The sequence below is a fragment of the Bos taurus genome, chromosome 6 (assembly GCF_002263795.3).
Source record: "Bos taurus isolate L1 Dominette 01449 registration number 42190680 breed Hereford chromosome 6, ARS-UCD2.0, whole genome shotgun sequence".
NCBI classification, from domain to species: domain Eukaryota; kingdom Metazoa; phylum Chordata; class Mammalia; order Artiodactyla; family Bovidae; genus Bos; species Bos taurus.
In genome coordinates this window covers 34,675,564-34,695,528 of record NC_037333.1, presented here as the reverse complement: position 1 = coordinate 34,695,528, position 19,965 = coordinate 34,675,564, and the positions used below count along the sequence as shown (strand labels likewise).

Below are 19,965 nucleotides of genomic sequence, written 5' to 3'. Positions count from 1 at the left end.
ATAAAATATATATTGCATAAGAAAATATAAATTATATTTTCTTAGAAAATATATATTATATATATATACACCATATAATATATATGTATACATAGTGTATATATATGTATATATATAAACTTTTTGTCCTCAAACAAGAATACATCTTTGATTCATATCAAATCTGATCCCTTAAATAAAGCTTTAGTAAGTGTATAGCAGTCCGTCTTCTATGAAGGTCATAATACTGTTCTGACTGGCTGAGGGCTTTTAGACTATGCTAAAATATAGTGAGTAGGGCAAGATGCCTTTTGTCCATTTACTTACATAAGTATTGGTTGCTATAGATTTACTTCCAGAGTGTATCATTTTTGATTTTCACACAACAAAATGTGTGCAGTGCTTAATATATATTCTCTTTAAAATGATGGCAAAAATATGTTTCAAATCAGGCTTTTCTTAATAATATGCTGCATAATAAAGAGTGAATTTTTTAGTCTGCTTTTAAATCTCAGCCTTTGTAAGTACATTTGGCATTAATTACATAGAAGATTGCTTTTGTCTACCTCTCTATAGTGCATATGATTTCCTTGGGTTTCCGTTTTAGCCTCCAGAAACTGTTTGACAACATGCAGGAAAAATTGTTTCTACATCATGTCAGCTTTAATTCATCCAAGGGGCTTTAAAACATTCTGGCATACCATAATAATCATAAAATGCTTTGAATCCCTTCATCTCTGGAGAGATCAAAGACACACACAAATTAATCTTTGAGGCCTTTTTGTGAGTGATATATTGAGTGTTACTGTCATTCTACCATGATCTAAGTGGAGAAACTGAGTCTCAGAGAGACTAAGCAGTTTTGGGTAGTTCAGGCAAGAAAAGAGGCAGGCATCCAGACACACGTGCCCTTGTTAAGTCCAATGAATAACCATTTTACTTCTATTAACCCTTTTTATAACTGAGATAAAGAATAAAGATATAAACAAAACAAGATCAAAACATGAAAATCAACTCTTTCCATTTTTTTCCACTAACAGATTTTTCAAAAGGAACTTACAGATATGCACCAATGGTGGCATTTTTTGCATCTCATACTTATGGAATGACTACACCTGGTCCTATCTTATTTAATAACTTGGATGTCAACTATGGAGCCTCATATACGCCAAGAACTGGAAAATTCAGAATCCCCTATCTTGGGGTGTATGTTTTTAAGTATACCATTGAGTCAGTTAGTGCTCATATCTCTGGATTCTTAGTGGTTGATGGAGTAGACAAGCTTACATTTGAGTCTGAAAATGGTAACAGTGAAATACACTGTGATAGGGTTTTGACTGGGGATGCCTTATTAGAATTAAATTATGGGCAGGAAGTGTGGTTGCGCCTCGTAAAAGGAACAATCCCAGCCAAATTTCCCCCTGCCACTACATTTAGTGGTTACTTATTATACCGTACATAAATTAGCATGAACGACAGACTGTCACCTTTACTGAGAAGCAGCCAGTGTTTTTATTTATCTTTGCATGCACATCTGCTCTGTTTTTGGTTTTTCAACATGAATGAAAACGAACCTCTTTATAAAATCTGAGTAAGGCTCTAAGTTTGTTTATTTCACAAAATTATTTAATTATCTTTTAGACAACCCGTATATGAAGGAATTTTTGCTCCTAAGAGGTTTAGTAGCATAGAAAACAAAATTAGTTTTTTAGCATAACCATTCCTATTTTTGTTCTTTCATGTTAAGGCATTGCAATATACAGGAATATTATAAAATGAGAATCAGTCAATATTGCCAGTCACAGTAATATTTTCAACAGAACATTTAACTTTTGTGATTCCTTGTGTACATAAATATATAACATATATTTCTTAAATTCACATGTTCAAAGTACTCAAAGACAAAGAAGTCTTCCTTTAACTTTGATTTTTCAGTCTTTTCTGTTTTAAAATTTTACATATTGAAATTTTCACTTGTAATGAAAATTTTTAAACTTGAATTAGAAATTTGAAATATGCTTTACTATTGTTTCCTTCCTAAACTATATTCAATATCCTGTGAAAAGCCATAATGGAAAAGAATATGAAAAACAATATATATGTGTGTAACCGAATCAATTGCTATACACCACAAACTAACACAACATTGTAAGCCAACTATACATCAATAAAATTTTTCTAAAAGACTATTTTTTCCTTCCTATAATTAGAGAATAAAGAAATAGTTAACACATGAACATTTACACCCAAGTCTAAAGACACAGAAGTGGATATTTTATCTTTCTTTCATCATACAATAACTATGTGTGTGCTCTGTCACGCTCAACTCTTCATGACTTCATGGACTGCAGCCCAGCAGACTCCTCTATCCATGGGATTTCTCAGGCAAGAATACTGGAGCCACTTCCTTCTCCAATGGATCTTTCTCACCCAGAGATCGAACTGGGTCTCCTGAACTAGTAGGCAGATTCTTTACCACTGAGCCACCAAGGAAGCCCATATAATATATACAGGGGAAAAATTAAAAACACCTTTTTATACTGAGTATCCTATGGCAACACATACAGACCTGATTGTATTTTTATAATAGGTGCATATATTCCATGGTGATATTATGTTTTATGGATTTATGGTATGCTTCCTGTGCCCTGGTTCTCTTCTATGCAACTAATATGTAACATCTCATTGATTCCTTACAAAATTTTTAAAAGGTGGGTATTAACCAAGTTTCACAGCTAGTAAGGACTAAGGTAGGATTTAGAACCTTCTTATCTAGCACCCACTTGCATCCTTTCTCTATCTTACCTCCTACAGATGTACCATAATTGATTTAATAATCCCTTTGAAGTGATTTGGTTATCTCCAATGTCTCATTATAACAATATTATTGTAGTGAACACTCTTAAACATACATTCTTTATATATTTAACAAGATATTTCTGAGGAAGAAATTCCTGTAAGACATTCTAAGAAAGAAGTAAAAGTTTTTGGTATGGAAAACATTCCTCATCAACTAATTTATTTAATGCTTATTTAATCCTATGAATAACTAACTAACCTTTTGAGATAACTAACTATAATAATAACTAACCTTATGAGATATGTATCATGTATTATTCTCTTTACACTGGTGAGAAACAGAGGCACATAAGTGGGTAAGTTTCACAACAGTTCAGGAAGTTGTGAGAATTTCAAGAAAAAAAGATAAGCATATATTTCTACTTTGCTAAAAGTTCTATCAAAAGGCCCTTGAGAAGATTGTTATCCAGTTTACTCATGTCGAGGAGTATTCATTACCCCCAAGACATACTAATCAAAACTTACAGTGTTTAAAAATACTGCCAATCTTAAATGTGAAAATATTATTTCCTCAGAGCAGAAACTTAATATTTTTTTCAAATTTTCTAAAACTTGAATGCACATGTCCAAGCAAAGAGCTGTATACAAATGTTCACAGTAACTTTGTATGTAATAGCCAAAAACTAGGTTTCACCCACATGTTTGGCAATAGATGAACAGTTAAGCAGATATATCCACACAGCAGAGGACTGCCAATCAATAAAAAGGATATTGGCACGTACTATATGCCAATCTGTAGAAGATTTCAACCTGCAGCCTAATGAAACTTGGACAGCCCTACAGGTAAGTGTGAAGTGTGCATTGCCCAGCGGAATGTGTCATGTTGAGCCAAAATTGCTGTGCCCTCACAGCCCAGCCTCAGTACACCAGGAAGAGTGGAAGCCAGTTGCTGACAAATGAAGGCTGAATGGCTGACAGTTTCTCCTCTTATGTGTAAATGTGTTATTTTCAAAAGTATTTGGAGAATTTTGATAATTTCTTTAGTCCATGCCTAAAATAACATCACAATCTGAAATGTTTATTACTTCAAATACTCTTAGATTAAACAGAATTTTTGTTTTCCAATTATACTTTTCAACAGATACCAGTGATTTCAATGTACTGCCTTTTCTGTAATAGCAAGAACAGTAGGGAGTGAGCCATTTGACAATATTTGTCATTGCCACGCACAATTTAATTTTTGATTTTGTAATTAGATAATTTAGAACATTTAGCATTAATAATGCTTTAGTGTTTGGGTTTTAATTACCAATTTTATCCTGTATTTTTACACATATTTGTAGAAATGCACAATTAAATGACAAATAGCCACCAATTACCAAAAGGCATTGTAGCCACTTCTAAGTTTCTGTGGATTTGTTTGTGTATCTTTTTAAAAGCCATCCAATATTATGCAGGACATCTTGCAATGTATTTGTAATTGTCATGATCAAATTTTTCCATATATTAAAAAAAAAACACTGGGATTTTCTTGATTTTCCCTATGTACACAACAGACTTTAATGGATATTATTTTGCAGATTGAATTCCAGAGCTCTTCTCTCTCACCAGACCTTCCTGCCTAGCAAACTCCCAAAGTATACTCAGACCCTAATTAGTGATGACAATTTCATACCCATTCATTCATCAATTATTTAATAAATACCCACTCTGTGACAGGGAGGATAAGTCATATATTAAAGTAATATAAAAATAAATATCAAATAAATTAGTACAGACAGATAATGCATTTGAAATAAATTATTCAGAGTCATGCTGAGATTTACTCTCACCAAAATCATGAGTAGCTCCATAAGAATGGAAAATGTATATTTAATAACCAATTCTGCCAACAAAGGTCTGTCTAGTCAAAGCTATGGTTTTTCCAGTAGTCATGTATGGATGTGAGAGTTGGACTATAAAGAAAGCTGAGCATTGAAGAATTGATACTTTTGAAGTGTGGTGTTGGAGAAGACTCCTTGAGAGTCCCTTGGACTGCAAGAAGATCAATCCAGTCAATCCTGAAGGAAACCAGTCCTGAATATTCATTGGAAGGACTGATGCTAAAGCTGAAATTCCAATACTTTGGCCACCTGATGGGAAGAACTGACTCATTGGAAAAGACCCTGATGCTGGGAAAGATTGAAGGCAGGGGGAGAAGGGGACGACAGAGGATGAGATGGTTGGATGGCATCACTGACTCAATGGACATGAGTTTGAGCAAGCTCTAGGAGTTGGTGATGGCATGCTACAGCCCATGGGGTCACAAAGAGTCAGACATGACTGAGAGACTGAACTGAACTGAATAACCAACCTCCCTCTATTTTCTACACCTCTGACAAACTTCCATTACTTGTTTTTGGCTCACTCCAGGAATAAAGAAATTTCATATTCAAAGCCAAGTGAGCCTAAATTGTTCTTTCTTACTATCTTACCAAACTGCTCATTTTGGAAGAATGGGCTAGTATCATTAGGGCACTGTGCTCAGTCTCTCAGTTGTATCCAACTCTTTGTGACCCCATGCCAACTCTTTGTGACTCTTTGTGACTGTAGCCCACCAGGCTCCTCTGTTCATGGGAATACTGGAGTGGGTTGCCATTTCCTTCTCCATTTGTGCATCAAGAAATGCTAAAAATAAGCCAAACTGATTTTCACTTGACTAATTTAATTAATGCTCTTAAAGGGGATTTTTTTTAATGTTGTTCATCTGTTTCAAAATATAAACTCACTGAATTAAATGAACTTCTAATTAGTAGAAGTTCAGTTATATATAAACATTATTTATATATAGATATTTACATTACACATACATTTGGTCATATGTAAATCCAGGTTTTCATTTATCTAATATATGTCTAAATACTTCTAAATACTCTCCTATCTATATATATAAATTATGTGTATTATATACATAAAATTTAAGATTTTTATCATGTACTTTTCATCCAAGTCTGACGGAAATGGGTTGACAACTTGGCACTTTTTTAAATAACTGCTACAGTTTATTACTGTCAATTTTTTCACATTAGAAACTAGTTGAGTAATAATCTTTGCTTTCAAGGGCAATTTTTTAATGCAATAAAATACTCCTTTCTCAAAATTGTTTGCCTATCCTCTATATTTGCAAGCACGTGTGGAACACTTCAGAGCAGAAATGATAGCCCACACTTCCTAGATTGCACGTTTACTCTGGTTGATCTTCCCTGTTAGAGGCAGAGATGTTTGCTGCCCCAGTGGTTTCAAACCCAGTGCTTCATCAATGAGCCGAGAAGTGTTATAAGGCAGATTCTCACTGATTTGTGAGATCAGTGAGAATCTTCAGTCAGCTATATTGGGTTTGTGCTTGGGAAAAAAACAATAAAACAACGTAGTGTTCCTTTCTCTGGGCTGACATGTTAATTAAACAACCCCAAACTCTGGAAAAGTCCAAATTTAGGATTTTTAAATTATTTTTATTCATGGGTTTCTTCATGAAATATCAAAACCCAGATTTTGGTCAAAACATTTCCCAGAAAACAAGTGTCAGATGTAGTAATATTTAGAATATTTTTAAATGTTATTTGCATATTTTAAAAATATCAATCTATAGCAGATTTTGGGTTGTAACATGATTTCCTATTCAGTTCAGTTCAGTTCTGTCCCTCAGTCGTGTCCGACTCTTTGTGACCACATGAATTGCAGCACACCAGGCCTCCCTGTCCATTACCAACTCCCAGAGTTCACTCAAACTTAACAAACTCATGTCCATTGAGTTGGTGATGCCATCCAGCCATCTCATCCTCTGTCATCCCCTTCTCCTCCTGCCCCCAATCCCTCCCAGCATCAGAGTCTTTTCCAATGAGTCAACTCTTCCCATGAGGTGGCCAAAGAACTGGAGTTTCAGCTTTAGCATCATTCCTTCCAAAGAACACCCAGGACTGATTTCCTATTATATTCAAATAAATACTTATAGCAAGCCCAATGAAGATTACAATTAAAATGCTATAAGACCACAGTCTAGGAGTCAGTGTTTTTTCCAGTGTATTTAAATCTACATCCAAAAGTTTGGATTAAAAGACTTGAATTCCTTATCTTTTAAAATCAAACAACTACTGTATCAAGTCCACTCAAGTTAAGCATGAAAATACTTAAGCATGAAAATACATGACACAACCTGAGGGTTAGGCATTCTTATAAAAACTACTCCACTTTGCTTACTTAGCCAGCAGAGAAGAAACTGACTGACTAGATTCCTCTTACCAGGAAAAAGACAATTACAGAGAGTTTCTAAAATTACAAATAGTGTTAAAATTGTTTTGGTAACTTACTGCCCTTCATTGATCTTTGCTGTCACCATCACCAAAGCATTTAATTGTGCATAATCTGTATAAAGAGGACCACATATCTATTTCTTCATCTATATGAAAGTTGTGAATTAAGGATGATAATTTGCCAGAACACATATGTAGAAAAATACCTTTGTACTACCTAACCATTTCCAAAAATCATCTGAGATAGCTAGATGAATAATATGATAGGAAAAATATTAAACTTTGACAAACATACTTGATATTTAAACATCCAATATATGTCAAGAACATGTGCTTTTCTCATCCTAATTTTTTAGATACACTCATATGCACTAATTTTCATTATTTGTCACAGTCACCTTGTGCTTAACAAAGAATATTCTACAGAGATGCCTCCCACAGTCTCAAGCCCTTTTTTAACCCCCTTCTGCACCTGATTCCATATCCCACCATTGTATTAATAGATTTGCTGTTTAACGAATGTGTTTAGGTCTCTTTAATCCTGCTGAGGAGGCAGTTAAATAGTGTGGAAATTATTCTGTAGATGAAATTTAAAAGACTCTCCAGGGATTACATGTCTTTTTAATGTTACTTTCATTGTCCTTTCTGAAGCTTGTCGTTAAGGTTTTTAATCATGATTCTATTTCATAAACACTAATTCTATTTCCTTTAAATGGTCAGCAAACTGATAGGTTATTCATGGGTTTTAACTTTTCACAGAGCTCCATATTAACAGCAAACTGAACTCTATCCCATGCAATGAACAAAGACCATTACTGAATCTCTCTATATAATTTTTTTGGTTTCTTTCATCCCATGTGGCATATTTGACAAAGAAACAACAGCATCATCATAATCAACAACCACTACCAAAATATCCTAAGGGCATTCTTGGGTATCACAAAGGAACCTGTTTTTATACTTAAGAAATATATTTTAAATATTACTGGAGCAGTATTGGTATCTGAAAACTGATTGTGTAGTGTATTCTGAAAAATGGGCAGACAAAGATGCCTGTAAAGAATCTTAGAATTCCATGAGGTTGGTACCATTTGCCCATCAATAAAGTTCTTGGCACCGCAACTAGTGGAAGATCACTGAGATCAGTAAGTATACAGAACATACTGGGAACTGAATAGGACTAAATGTCTTAAGTTTATTAATTAAATTTTACTAATTTAGAAAGTTTTCTAGTAAAACTCATTTTACTTAATTTGATGGAACAAAAATAATTTGAATATTCAAGTTTGTGATCACCAATATGAAAACTAGTTCTGATTTTTTTTTGTTTAATTAGAGAATTAATATGTGACATCTACATTTGGCTAAGGCTGTTATCTTTGTTAGACACAGGTTTTAGGCCTGTGATGAAAACATCGAATTTTCTTAAAATAATCTCATTCTGGGCTGTAACAAATCGCTACTTACTTGCCGTAGCTACATACTTAATACACTGATGCAGTTGCTCCAACAACTGTATTCTTCACGCCAGTGGAAAATGATCTTGGCAAGTGACCTTGTGAGGAGACTATTTTGAAGAAGGCAAAATAGCTACTAGCTCAGGAAGAATGACTTCTCTTACCAGTAAGTAATTATACAGAATTTGAATTGCAGTTCTCTTCTTGAAGTACACATCACACAAGCTACGCACTGCCCTTATATCACTACAGTTTAAAAATTGTAACATCTTTTTTTCCCCCAGAACTGTAAAATCAAACACATCAGCTACAGAGAGAAAGCTCCTAAATATTTTCTTTCCCTCTTGCCTCTTTCTGGCAACTATGTGACAGAAAATGTATGGAGACAAAAGAAAGAAGAAAGATCAAAAGAGAAGTAAGAATGAGGAAAAGGAAGATGAGTAGAAGGAGGATGGTGCCCTTGAGAGGGGGAGAGTGATGAGAGGGAGCAGAAGTAATAACTAAAGAGCCAAACTGGTTAGTATTGAGAGATAGATTATGGTCAGACACAGAGTGATGTAGCACTGGGGACTGAAAACCGTCTTAGTTGCAAGATAATAGTACATTTTCATCAACTTACCTCTGAGCCCAGATGGCATTGTTACCCAGCAAGAGCTTAGTGCCCTCACATGTAGACACAAATACTCTGGCACTAATATTTGAAAAAAGAAAAGAACTTTATTTTGAGGTCCACCAGCAAGGAGATTGGAGAAGGAAATGGCAACCCATTCCAGTGTTCTTGCCTGAAGAATCCCAGGGACAGAGGAGCCTGGTGGGCTGTCGTCTCTGGGGTTGCACAGAGTCGGACACGACTGGAGTGACTTAGCAGCAGTAGCAGCAGCAGCAAGGAGATAGGGCTCAAAGCTGCCTTTCTGCTCCAGACCTCAGGATAATAGTTAGGGGTTAGGGGAATCTCAAACTTGGAAGCTGATTGGCTAGTCTCAAATCAATACATAGAAGCCACTCATGGTGCTGTGCCGGGAGTCAGCATGGGAGGCCCCACCCATGACAAGGCCATGTGGAAGAGTTCTGGTGGGCAAGGCGAGCCAGAACTCGAGGGGTGCCCCTCTGGGCCTGCCTGAACATTTACCCCAAAACCAGAATCTGTCTGCTTTACTATTTCACGACTTTCACCAACTCTTCTGACATTAACGGGGGGCTATCCCCGACCACCTTTCTCTGTAAGAAAATCAACTTAAAACTCTAGTTAATAAGTCTCCTGGACATAATAGGAGTGTTTCAATTCAAACCCCTCTGATGACTTTCTAGCTTGCCTGACAAGTTTGTTCAGATTCACAGCCTCCCAACCACAAGAGGCATGAGAAGCTTAAGATATTCTAACAATGCAGAGCTTCTCAGAGAGTTAAAATTGTTAAATAGAACTAGCTGAGGATTTCTTTGTTGAGCTAATGCTTGCTGCCAAGTTTTCATATCCCTTACCTACTGTGTCCCTGGGAGTGTATTGATATAGTTGGTGTATAGAAATGTAAGTAGTAGCTTTAATGTTTGTAGCCTTGGACCCTTGAGTTAATTCTTTTCTTGTTATAGCCCACCACTTTTGCCCTATAGGTATGCAACTTTATCTAATGCTTTTGGAGGGTGACAGCCGACTTCAGAATAATCACCTTTAGAGAAAAATAAGTTTTCTGAGGAAAAGGGTCATAAAATGTTAACAGGCTTCCTGGCCAGAAGATGATGTAAATCACCTAAAACTTTTGCATATGATAAGTTTGCAGGAAGAAAGCCTGGCTTCGATAAGGATCAAGGACTGCTGACCTTGCATGACTCTACCCCTTCCCCCGTTATCCTCTATGCACAACTTAAGGTATAAAAACTACTTTGGAAAATAAAGTGCGGGCCTTGCTCACCAAAGCTTGGTCTCCCCATGTCGTTCTTTCTCTTTCCTTTTCCTTTTCGGGCTGATTCCATGGAGTGCAGGGGCTGTCTGCGTTCACTTTCCTGCCTGGGCTTCTAAGACCCACTCGAGAAGGTGCCTAAGGCGGGGTACCTTCCGCAATTTGAGAGGGCGCCTGCGGCCTATGTGAACAGAGCAAGTCCCGTGCTGGGGCTTTATTAGCTTTCTGCATAAACCAAGGAATATCAGCCTCTTTTCTCTCCTCTATTTTCTCAACTGCAAAATTCTTTCCCTGTCTCTTTATTTCTGTCCTTTTCGCCAATGCTCTCCTCCCAAGGGAATCCTTGGTCCCAACCGGGGCTGGACCCCGGTACTGCTGGAAACCACATTTTCCTTATTGAAGGAATTCTTAATCCCTAAAGGGTGTGCTGCCACCCATGGGGTTGCAAAGACTGGGAAACGACTGACCGACTGAACTGAACTGACCTGAAAGGGATCTGTTGGCAGTGCTTCTATTCTTTGAGTTTGTAGAGTGAAGAAGATCCTTGGTTCTGGGGTTATCCTGGAGATATGAGTTCCTATCCAGTATACGCCCAGAGCTGTCTATGTAAAATAACTCAAGGTTTGATTAATCAACTATATAAGGAGGCAACACCAGTTTAAGCTGGTCAGTATTTCATGCACTGTTTTCAAAGGGAAAACCCAACAGAGAAAGCCTGCAACCTATTTGTATCTACTTGCGCCAGCTGCCATTTAGGAAACCAATAACTTTGTCTTGAAAAATTTTGATGCTGTCCTTTGAACTTTGTGGAGTGCTATTTTCTGAGTCATGTATGGATGTCAGAGTTGGAATATAAAGAAAGCTGAGCGCCAAAGAATTGATGCTTTTGAACTGTGGTGTTGGAGAAGACTCTTGAGAGTCCCTTGGACAGCAAGGAGATCCAACCAGTCCATATAAAGGAAATCAGTCCTGAATATTCATTGGAAGGACTGATGCTGAAGCTGAAACTCCAATACTTTGGCCACCTGATGCGAAGAACTGACTCATTGGAAAAGACCCTGATGCTGGGAAAGATTGAAGGCGGGAGGAGAAGGGGAGGACAGAGGATGAGATGGTTGGATGGCATCACTGACTCAATGGACCTGCGTTTGAGTAGACTCCAGGATTTGGTGATGGACAGGGAGGCCTGGTGTGCTGCAGTCCATGGTGTCGCAAAGAGTCGGGACACAACTGAGCAACTAAACTGAACTGAACTGATTTTGAGTAATGTAATACCAGCTTCACAAAATAGGAAGTAAAGGGAAAAGGAATTATTTTCTCATTCCAAAAATTCTGTATGATAGTGTCCTCATATTCTTCCTTTTTGTTCTTAAAACTTGGCAATGGGTCTAACAAGAGAAAAAGTTAGCATTCCTACAAATGTTCTTTTAGTGGAATTCTAAGATTATTTCCTAGTATAAAACGATTGTCAGTGTGTTTATTCAGCATATTATTTGAAGTCCCATGAGGCGGGTCTGCACTTTAAAACAAAAGGTAAATTGGTCACGTTTTCTACAAATGAAGCTTATGTTCTGGTAATACCAAGAACTGCCAAGTTTCTACAATGGCATTGCTGCTGATAAGTGTAGGAAGTTAGCAAAAAAAAGTGTAGGAAGTTAAACTGTTTATATGTTTTCTGAGCTCTAAAAGCAAAGAAAATGCTACAGATTTTTTTTTTTTAATTAGTGTAGTGGCTTTAAAATGAATCTGCATTTAATTCAGATTGCTCTTACTATAAAGTATGTTCTGTATAAATATTAATCATAAAATACTTTATCATAATATGCATTTTTCTCTCTCCCCAAATCTCTGTTTTCTTAAAAGGTAAAAGGAAATAAATTTCCATCTAAAGTAAAATTTCATTGATTTCTGCCTGCATCTTTTTTAGAAAAAGAGAATTTGATTAACAAATATATAACTAAATAATCACAGAGGTGGAGTATTGGAGAGGAAGTTCTTTGTAAAATCTCAGAAGAAATATCAAAGGCACATAATTCTGATTTTCCCTTCTGAAATATTTCATAACATCATCCAGATTAAATTGAGAATTTTTTTCAGAATAAATGGAAAGACATTCTGAAAAGTATTTTATTTTCCAACTCTTTCCTATTTTATTTTTTGCCCCATATTTTGTAAAGTCCAAGAATACTCTAAAACACTTTCTAGGAAATACTGAATTTTCAGTGAAATTTAGTTTCACTGTATATAGACCTGAAAGAAAAGTAGTAATTACCCTGAAAGTTAAAGTGTCACTCAGTCGTGTCTGACTTTTTGCAACCCCGTGGACTGTAGCCCACTAGACTGCTCTGTCCATGGAATTTCCCAGGCCAGAATACTGGAGTGGGTAGCCGTTCCCTTTCTCCAGGGGCCCTTCCTGACCAAGGGATGGAAAGTGTGTTTCCCACATTGCAAGCAGATTCTTTTCTGTCTGAGACAGCAGGGAAGCCCATATAGACCTGAGGAAGGCCTAATTATATTTTCTTTTTGAAAATGTTACTATTAATATCCTGTTCAACAGGATTCTATAGTTATCTAAACCAATTAAACTGCCATCTGAGTATTATGTTTAAAATAAATTATTTAACATCATTACTTACAAATTGAAATTAGTTTAAGCATAGATTTTACTTACGTGAAATATTTATCTTGTGCAAAGAAACACCTTACTTATTTAGGTGAAATGTTTGTCTTGTGCAAATAAACGTATGGAATGAATTACAAAAAAAAAAAGTCTGTACATAGCCACCTTTATAATCAAGTAAAAAAAAATACAACTAAATAAAACAATTTGACTTGTAATAGGAGATGAAGCAACCCTTGGGTTTAATTAGCCATTATACAGAAAAAGTCCTAGTCAAAAATAATTTCTTCCTAAGTATCAGAAGCCCTTTGAATATACAGAGCTCACATTATTGAAAATCTGTATGTTTCAATTGATGAAGATTAAGCAAGATGAATGCTTGATTATCTCAGATGAAATCATGTATGCCGACAGAACATCTGTTACAACCTCCCCTCTTGTTATTTTATTGCAAATTTACAATCTATTGCAACTAAAATAGCATGATTAAAACTATAGACATTTTGAATAAAGGGTAATTTATAGACCTCTCTAAATAATCAAACCTATTTTGCAAGTGGATGAGATTTTAAAACAGAAAAAGATTTCTGAAACCCTATATGTGTTGCTTTTCATTCAAAGAAACACTCATATTTGGTTTCTTCATTCAGTCATAACTACTATTAAAAAATTCCAGAATCAAAAATGTTTAATGTTCACTTATTTTTTATATTTATAAAAGCTATTTTACAGACAGTTAATATTGTTTTTTCTTGTTTATAATATCCACAAGGACTAACCCAGTGGCCACATATAGTAAATATTTATTTAGTATTTGTTTACTGAACATTTAACTCGAAAATAAATATGAATAAAATGTCCATACGCACAAGTTTTAGGTGTGTACAAATGTTTCACACTAAGAAAGTAGTCAAAATTATTTCATACAGAATGATGCCATATTACATGATTTATAAATGCAAGAATGTGAAATAGTCAGTGTTAAATTTAAAGTTTATGAAAACAATCTCCCTCATATAACTGATGTTCCCCATAATCTGCCTATATAACAATTAAATCTATGAAACTATGTTAACTCTGAATAAAAGGTTATAAAAATCATTTGTAAACTACAGCTTGGTGGTGATTTAGTCGCTAAGTCATGTCTGACTCTTGCCACCCCATGGATTGTAACCTGCCAGGCTCCTCTGTCCATGGGATTCTCCCGGCAAGAATACCGGAATGGGTTGCCATTTCCTTCTCCAGGGGATCGTCCCAACCCAGGAATTGAACCTGTGTCTTCTGTGGCTCTTGCCTTGCAGGCAAATTCTTTACCACTGAGCCACTAGGGAAGCCTTGACTATTTGATATTGCTAACTAAAATTTCTAATTTTATTATTTATTTACCTTAAATCAAATTTTCTAATCCAAATAAAGCACAGATTTAGGTCCCAAGATGGTCAGAGGTTTCTTTGATAACAAGGCCTGAAATCAGTTATCTATCAGTCAATCCCAGAGGTTACACCTATTTCATGGGAGAGGCTGTCTACTAGGGGGGCCGGTTTTATAGGCAGAAATTACTAAGTTCAAACTCCGTCATGAGCATTGGACTCTTTTGTGCTTCATTTTCTTTATCTGCAAATAGACATAAAAACAGTTCCCATTATTATTAAGATTTTCATTGAGATTAATTATGACAATGCTTGTATGGCTGTGTGTCTGTGTACTCAGTCCTGTCTGATTCTTTGCACCCCCCTGGACTGTAGTCTGCCAGGCTCCTTTGTCCATGGAATTTTCCAGGTAAAAGTACTGGAGTGGCTTGCCATTTCTTACTCCAAGTGATCTTCCTGGCCCCAGGATCAAACCCACATCTCTTGTGTCTCCTGTATTGGCAGACATACTTTTTACCACTGTGCCACCTTGGAAGCCATGGTTAGCACCTAGGAATAATCACTAAAGGGTGGGCTAGCACTGTGATGCTGGAAAGAAGATCATGAGGAGTAAAGGGGAATGCCCAGAGAAGGGGAGGAGATAAATGGCAAGCTCTCAACCACTGCTTATTGTTGTATTCAACTTTTAACAAGGAAAATGAAAAGCAGTAAACAGAATGAGAGTAAGCTTATGAAAATGGATAGGACAAAAGATGCCCTTTTGCCAGAATAAACTTGTATACTCATCTTGTGACAAACTAAAAATCTGAAAGGAAAAATAAGTACAAAGCAAGCCTTGCACACTGGATTGAATAATTCTGAAATGAAATGTAACTTTAGCCTGAGGTAATACATCAGTGTTTGGGGAAAACAGAAAATGAGGACGTGTGAAGAAAAAAATGTAACAGAAAATTATTTGTTGAATTTCAAATTCTGTATTAATTTGTCACCTTTCTTTATGTCACAGTGACACAAACCTTGCAAGGGTGTACAAAAATGTTTAAATAAAAAGGATATGAAAAAATGCCAAAATGAAAAAGAATTTCTCACATAAGTAAATTTTTAAAAATTGAGATATAATCACCATATAATGTTAGTTTCAAGTGTATAAATAGTTAAATACAGTTTTAGGCTGGATAATTGGCTTTTTAAAATCAGTTTTACTGTAGTAGTATTCCAACCTTCTTAGATTATATTAACCATAGTGTCAAAATGACAGATCACATATAAAATGTAAAAATTAAAGCTATTGAACTTCATGAACTGTTCTAATGCATCAAAATTGCATGAAGCTTAAGAAAATCATTTTATATTGCTCAGAATTGTTTAGTTCAGTAGTGGTAAATGCTTCACTAAAATTTTTTGACTTATCTAAAGTAAGAATTTTTAAATGTTGGATTAAAAATATGTTCCCCTGTTCTAGAACATTAGAAAAAATCCTAAAGTAAAAGCAGAGCAGAGCAATTAAATAAAAGGTTTTATGAAGGAACTGGAATGCATAGTGGTTATAAATAAGATTGCTTGGCTCAAAACCTGGCTCTGCCATTTGCTGTGTGACCTTAGGTTAGTTAATAACCTCTCTGGGGCTCAGTTTCATCTTCTGTAAAGCATAGTAATACTATTTACCTCACAGGATTGGTGTAGGAATTAATAGACCTATAGCACTGAGAACACTAATTAGCACATAAGTGATATTCTTGAAATATTCACTATGGTATCTGTAATTTCACTTAAAGGCAAAATAATTGAAATAATCTCAAAGTTTAAAAATGATAAAAACTTCTTTGGCATCAGTACAGTGTTGCCCAGAGATGTACACTTCAATTCATTATCTAACATTTATTTATAATCTCAAAGAGATTTCACTTTAAACAAAGATTATGAGATTCGAAGAATTGATGCTTTTGAACTGTGGTGTTGGAGAAGACTCTTGAGAGTCCCTTGGACTGCAAGGAGCTCTAACCAGTCCATTCTGAAGGAGATCAGCCCTGGGATTTCTTTGGAAGGAATGATGCTGAAGCTGAAACTCTAGTACTTTGGCCACCTCATGCTAAGGGTTGACTCACTGGAAAAGACTCTGATGCTGGGAGGGATTGAGGGCAGGAGGAGAAGGGGACGCCAGAGGATGAGATGGCTGGATGGCATCACTGACTCGATGGACTTGAGTCTGAGTGAACTCCAGCAGTTTGTGATGGACAGGGAGGCCTGGTGTGCCGCGATTCATGGGGTTGCAAAGAGTCGGACACGACTGAGCGACTGAACTGAACTGAACTGAACTGAATGAGATTCTCAGAAAATCTCACTTGAAATATTTTATGGTTATTATAACTTTTAATATTTTATAATAATCTCACTTGAAATACTTCTCACAGGAAGTAGTTTATTAAGAATCTCTTGAGTAAGTTAATATAGAACATAAACATTCAAATAGTGCTAAAATGATTTCTTCCTATGTCTGTTGCCCTCCTGAATCTTTTCAAATATCTAGTCTATGGTACAGGTAAATAACAGACTTTATCCACATGGATTCCTGCATGCTTGATTTAGTGATGATTTACTCAAACAGAAGTTCAGAAAATATCTATTTTTTATTATACATCAAGAGGCTTTTTAGTTCCTCTTCACTTTCTGCCATAAGGGTGGTGTCATCTGCATATCTGAGGTTATTGATATTTCTCCTGGCAATCTTGACTTCAGCTTGTGCTTCTTCCAGCCCAGCATTTCTCATGATGTACTCTACATATAAGTTAAACAAGCAGGGTGACAATATAAAGCCTTGATGTACTTCTTTTCCTATTTGGAATCAGTCTGTTGTTCCATGTCCAGTTCTAACTGTTGCTTCTTGACCTGCATACAGGTTTCTCAAGAGGCAGGTCAGGTGGTCTGGTGTTCCCATCTCTTTCAGAATTTTCCCCAGTTTATTGTGATCCACATAGTCAAAGGTTTTGGCATAGTCAATAGAGCAGAAATAGATGTTTTTCTGGAACTCTCTTGCTTTTTTGATGATCCAGTGGATGTTGGCAATTTGATCTCTGGTTCCTCTGCCTTTTCTAAAACCAGCTTGAACATCTGCAAGTTCACGGTTCACATATTGCTGAAGCCTGACTTGGAGAACGGTTAAACAAAGGGATTCGGACAACTTCTGGGTTAGTGAACGCATTTGAGTGCCAGAAGGATGATGTACCCCAAACGTCATGGAAACAGAAGCCCCTACAACTTGGGATGCTTCCAGATTTCATCCTATGTACCTCTTCATCTGGCTCTTCATTTGTGTCCTTTATAATAAACTGAGCATATTAAGTAGAATTTTCTCTGAACTCTGTGAACCATTATAGCAAATTATTAAAACTGAGAAGATAGTTGTAGAAACCCCAACTTGTAGCCAAGCCAGACAAGAGAACGGGTGACTTACTACTTGTGATTGGCATTTAAAGGTGGCGAGACTGATCCCTTAACCTTCAGGTCCACATTAATTCTGGGTAGATAATTGGCATAATTAGTGTAGGAACCTAGCTGAGAAATGCAGAATTGTTTGGTCTGGAAAATCCACACTTTTGATGTCAAAAGTTTTCCACATATTAACAGATAAAAAGCAGATCATAGTTGTAGATCACTTAAAAGAGCAAAGGAGCATTGATGAAAGAGTAAGTCTGTAAAAACAATGGAACCCCATAGACAGTGAATGCAATTAGGTGGAGTAAGATGAGAACAGAACTAGATTGAGACTGACTCAGTTCTCTAGTTAAGTGACTCAGACTGGTGATTTGGCAAAGAGAGAAAAAAAGCAGTAAGGTGAAGATAGTTGTTTTCTTTCTTTTTTTTTTTTTGTCATACACATATACACATATAAGCTGAAATTCTGAAAAAAACCCAGAGAAAATAATTTTGTACTCTGGATTCCTCTCCTGTTTTGAAATGCACATGTACCATTAACCACTAGGAAAGCAATCATTCTATTTTTTGGCAGGGAAACCTGGCTACTTAAAATGAGAGCATAGATAGAGGAAGATATAATAGAAAATTATTTTCTGAAATTCAGAATTCCACTTATCTTTATGCTTATTGCTGTGACTTGCTAGATATAGCAATATGGCTCTCAGGACAGGAATGCAAGGTCAAATTCATTTCCCTTCCTCCTAGAACTGTTTCGCTTAAACTAAACCTAACTTCTGAACTCAGGATCCTATACAAAGTGCACAACCCCCTGGGAAATGTAATTCAGTCACTGCTTCAATCCCCATGCCCCATCTTCTGCTCTGTTATGCCTTCTCTTTTGGTGAGCAGCTGCCTAAGCAGAGTCCTTAATAAATCATTGGGAATAAAAATGTCTTCAGTTAATATTGTCTAGTTATTTGATTTGTCGTGAGTTAAGAGACAACAAAAAGAAGATACACAATAAGAGGGTGTCAAGATTTTTTCAATTATTCTAAAAAATCCATTTGTATAATAAGCTATCATAGTTCTTAAGTAATACAGTGGACTGCACAGTTAATTCTCTGAAAAAGAAAAATAATGCTTGAGCATATATTTGATTTCATATTGAGAAGAACATAATTATTCCATACCAAAAAAATCACTAAAAGGAGTTTTCTTGTTGAGTTTTAAGTTTTTAAATTAACTTTACAAATTAAAAATCCTCAAAATATTGAAAAACTGAAGGAGGATAAGATGATAACTGTCCCATTATATACCACAGTCTTTGATCTTCCAGAAACCCTGATGCTCTCAAATGTAAGCTTTTTACTTGTCTGCAGGTTTCTTTTCTCTGGGAGGAAACAAATTAGTAATTATCAACATATGCACAAGTTAGACCCAGTTACAATTAATAGTAGAAATTGAAAGAGAGAAGTATTTCATGGAGGGTGGTCTGGGGATTTTCCTGCCTCTGAATATTTTATTGGCCAGGGGCTTAATCACATAATGAGAAGCCCATTCTATTTTAAGGCACATATATTGTTCCCAATACTGAGATAAAATATATTTTATTTTCACATTAGTTTAGTTCTTTCATGTAAAATCATATAGAAAATAATTTCTACATTCTTTCTATGACTTGTCCATGCCTCTTTTAGAATGTCATACCCAGAAGGGAATGCTGTGCTCCAGGCACACAAATACCATGTGGAAGGATGTTCAGAAGCTTTGCCTTACAGGACTTATCAGAGGCGGCAGGTTTATGACATTGAGATTGCCAATGCCCACCCCTCAATACTTCCAGTTTCCTTGGAAGAGTCACTCAAGGATCACTCGACAGGACTGTAGGCATCTTTCTCCACTGATGTAGCAGCTGAGACCTAAAATGAGTCTCAAGTCATTTCACATTAAGATATTCTATAAATGAAAATGGAGCACTGAACTTAATTATGCAAAACTTAGCAACTATAATAAAACTCTATTAATGTTGTGGTTATACACACAATTAATATAAAATGTATTGTTATGGACTGAATTGTGTCTCCCTCAAAATTCATATATTGAAATCGTGATCCTCAGTATCTCAAAATGTAATTGTATTTG

The 19,965-nt window shown here is 35.9% G+C and overlaps 1 protein-coding gene across 3 annotated transcripts in view; it reads left to right on the top strand.

Annotated features, from left to right (window-relative positions):
• Nucleotides 1-19,965, top strand: part of MMRN1 (multimerin 1) — a 112,226-nt gene that overhangs the window by 71,794 nt on the left and 20,467 nt on the right. For 2 of the 3 annotated variants that reach the window (XM_015471559.3, XM_005207771.5), the window contains exon 8: nucleotides 1,020-2,168. The exons of the other annotated variant lie outside the window; for it this stretch is intronic. In XM_015471559.3, coding sequence (XP_015327045.1) covers nucleotides 1,020-1,441 — 422 coding nt within the window. In that variant the 3' untranslated portion in view covers nucleotides 1,442-2,168. Of the gene's footprint in view, nucleotides 1-1,019; nucleotides 2,169-19,965 lie in introns of those variants that run through there. 3 annotated transcript variants of the gene reach the window in all.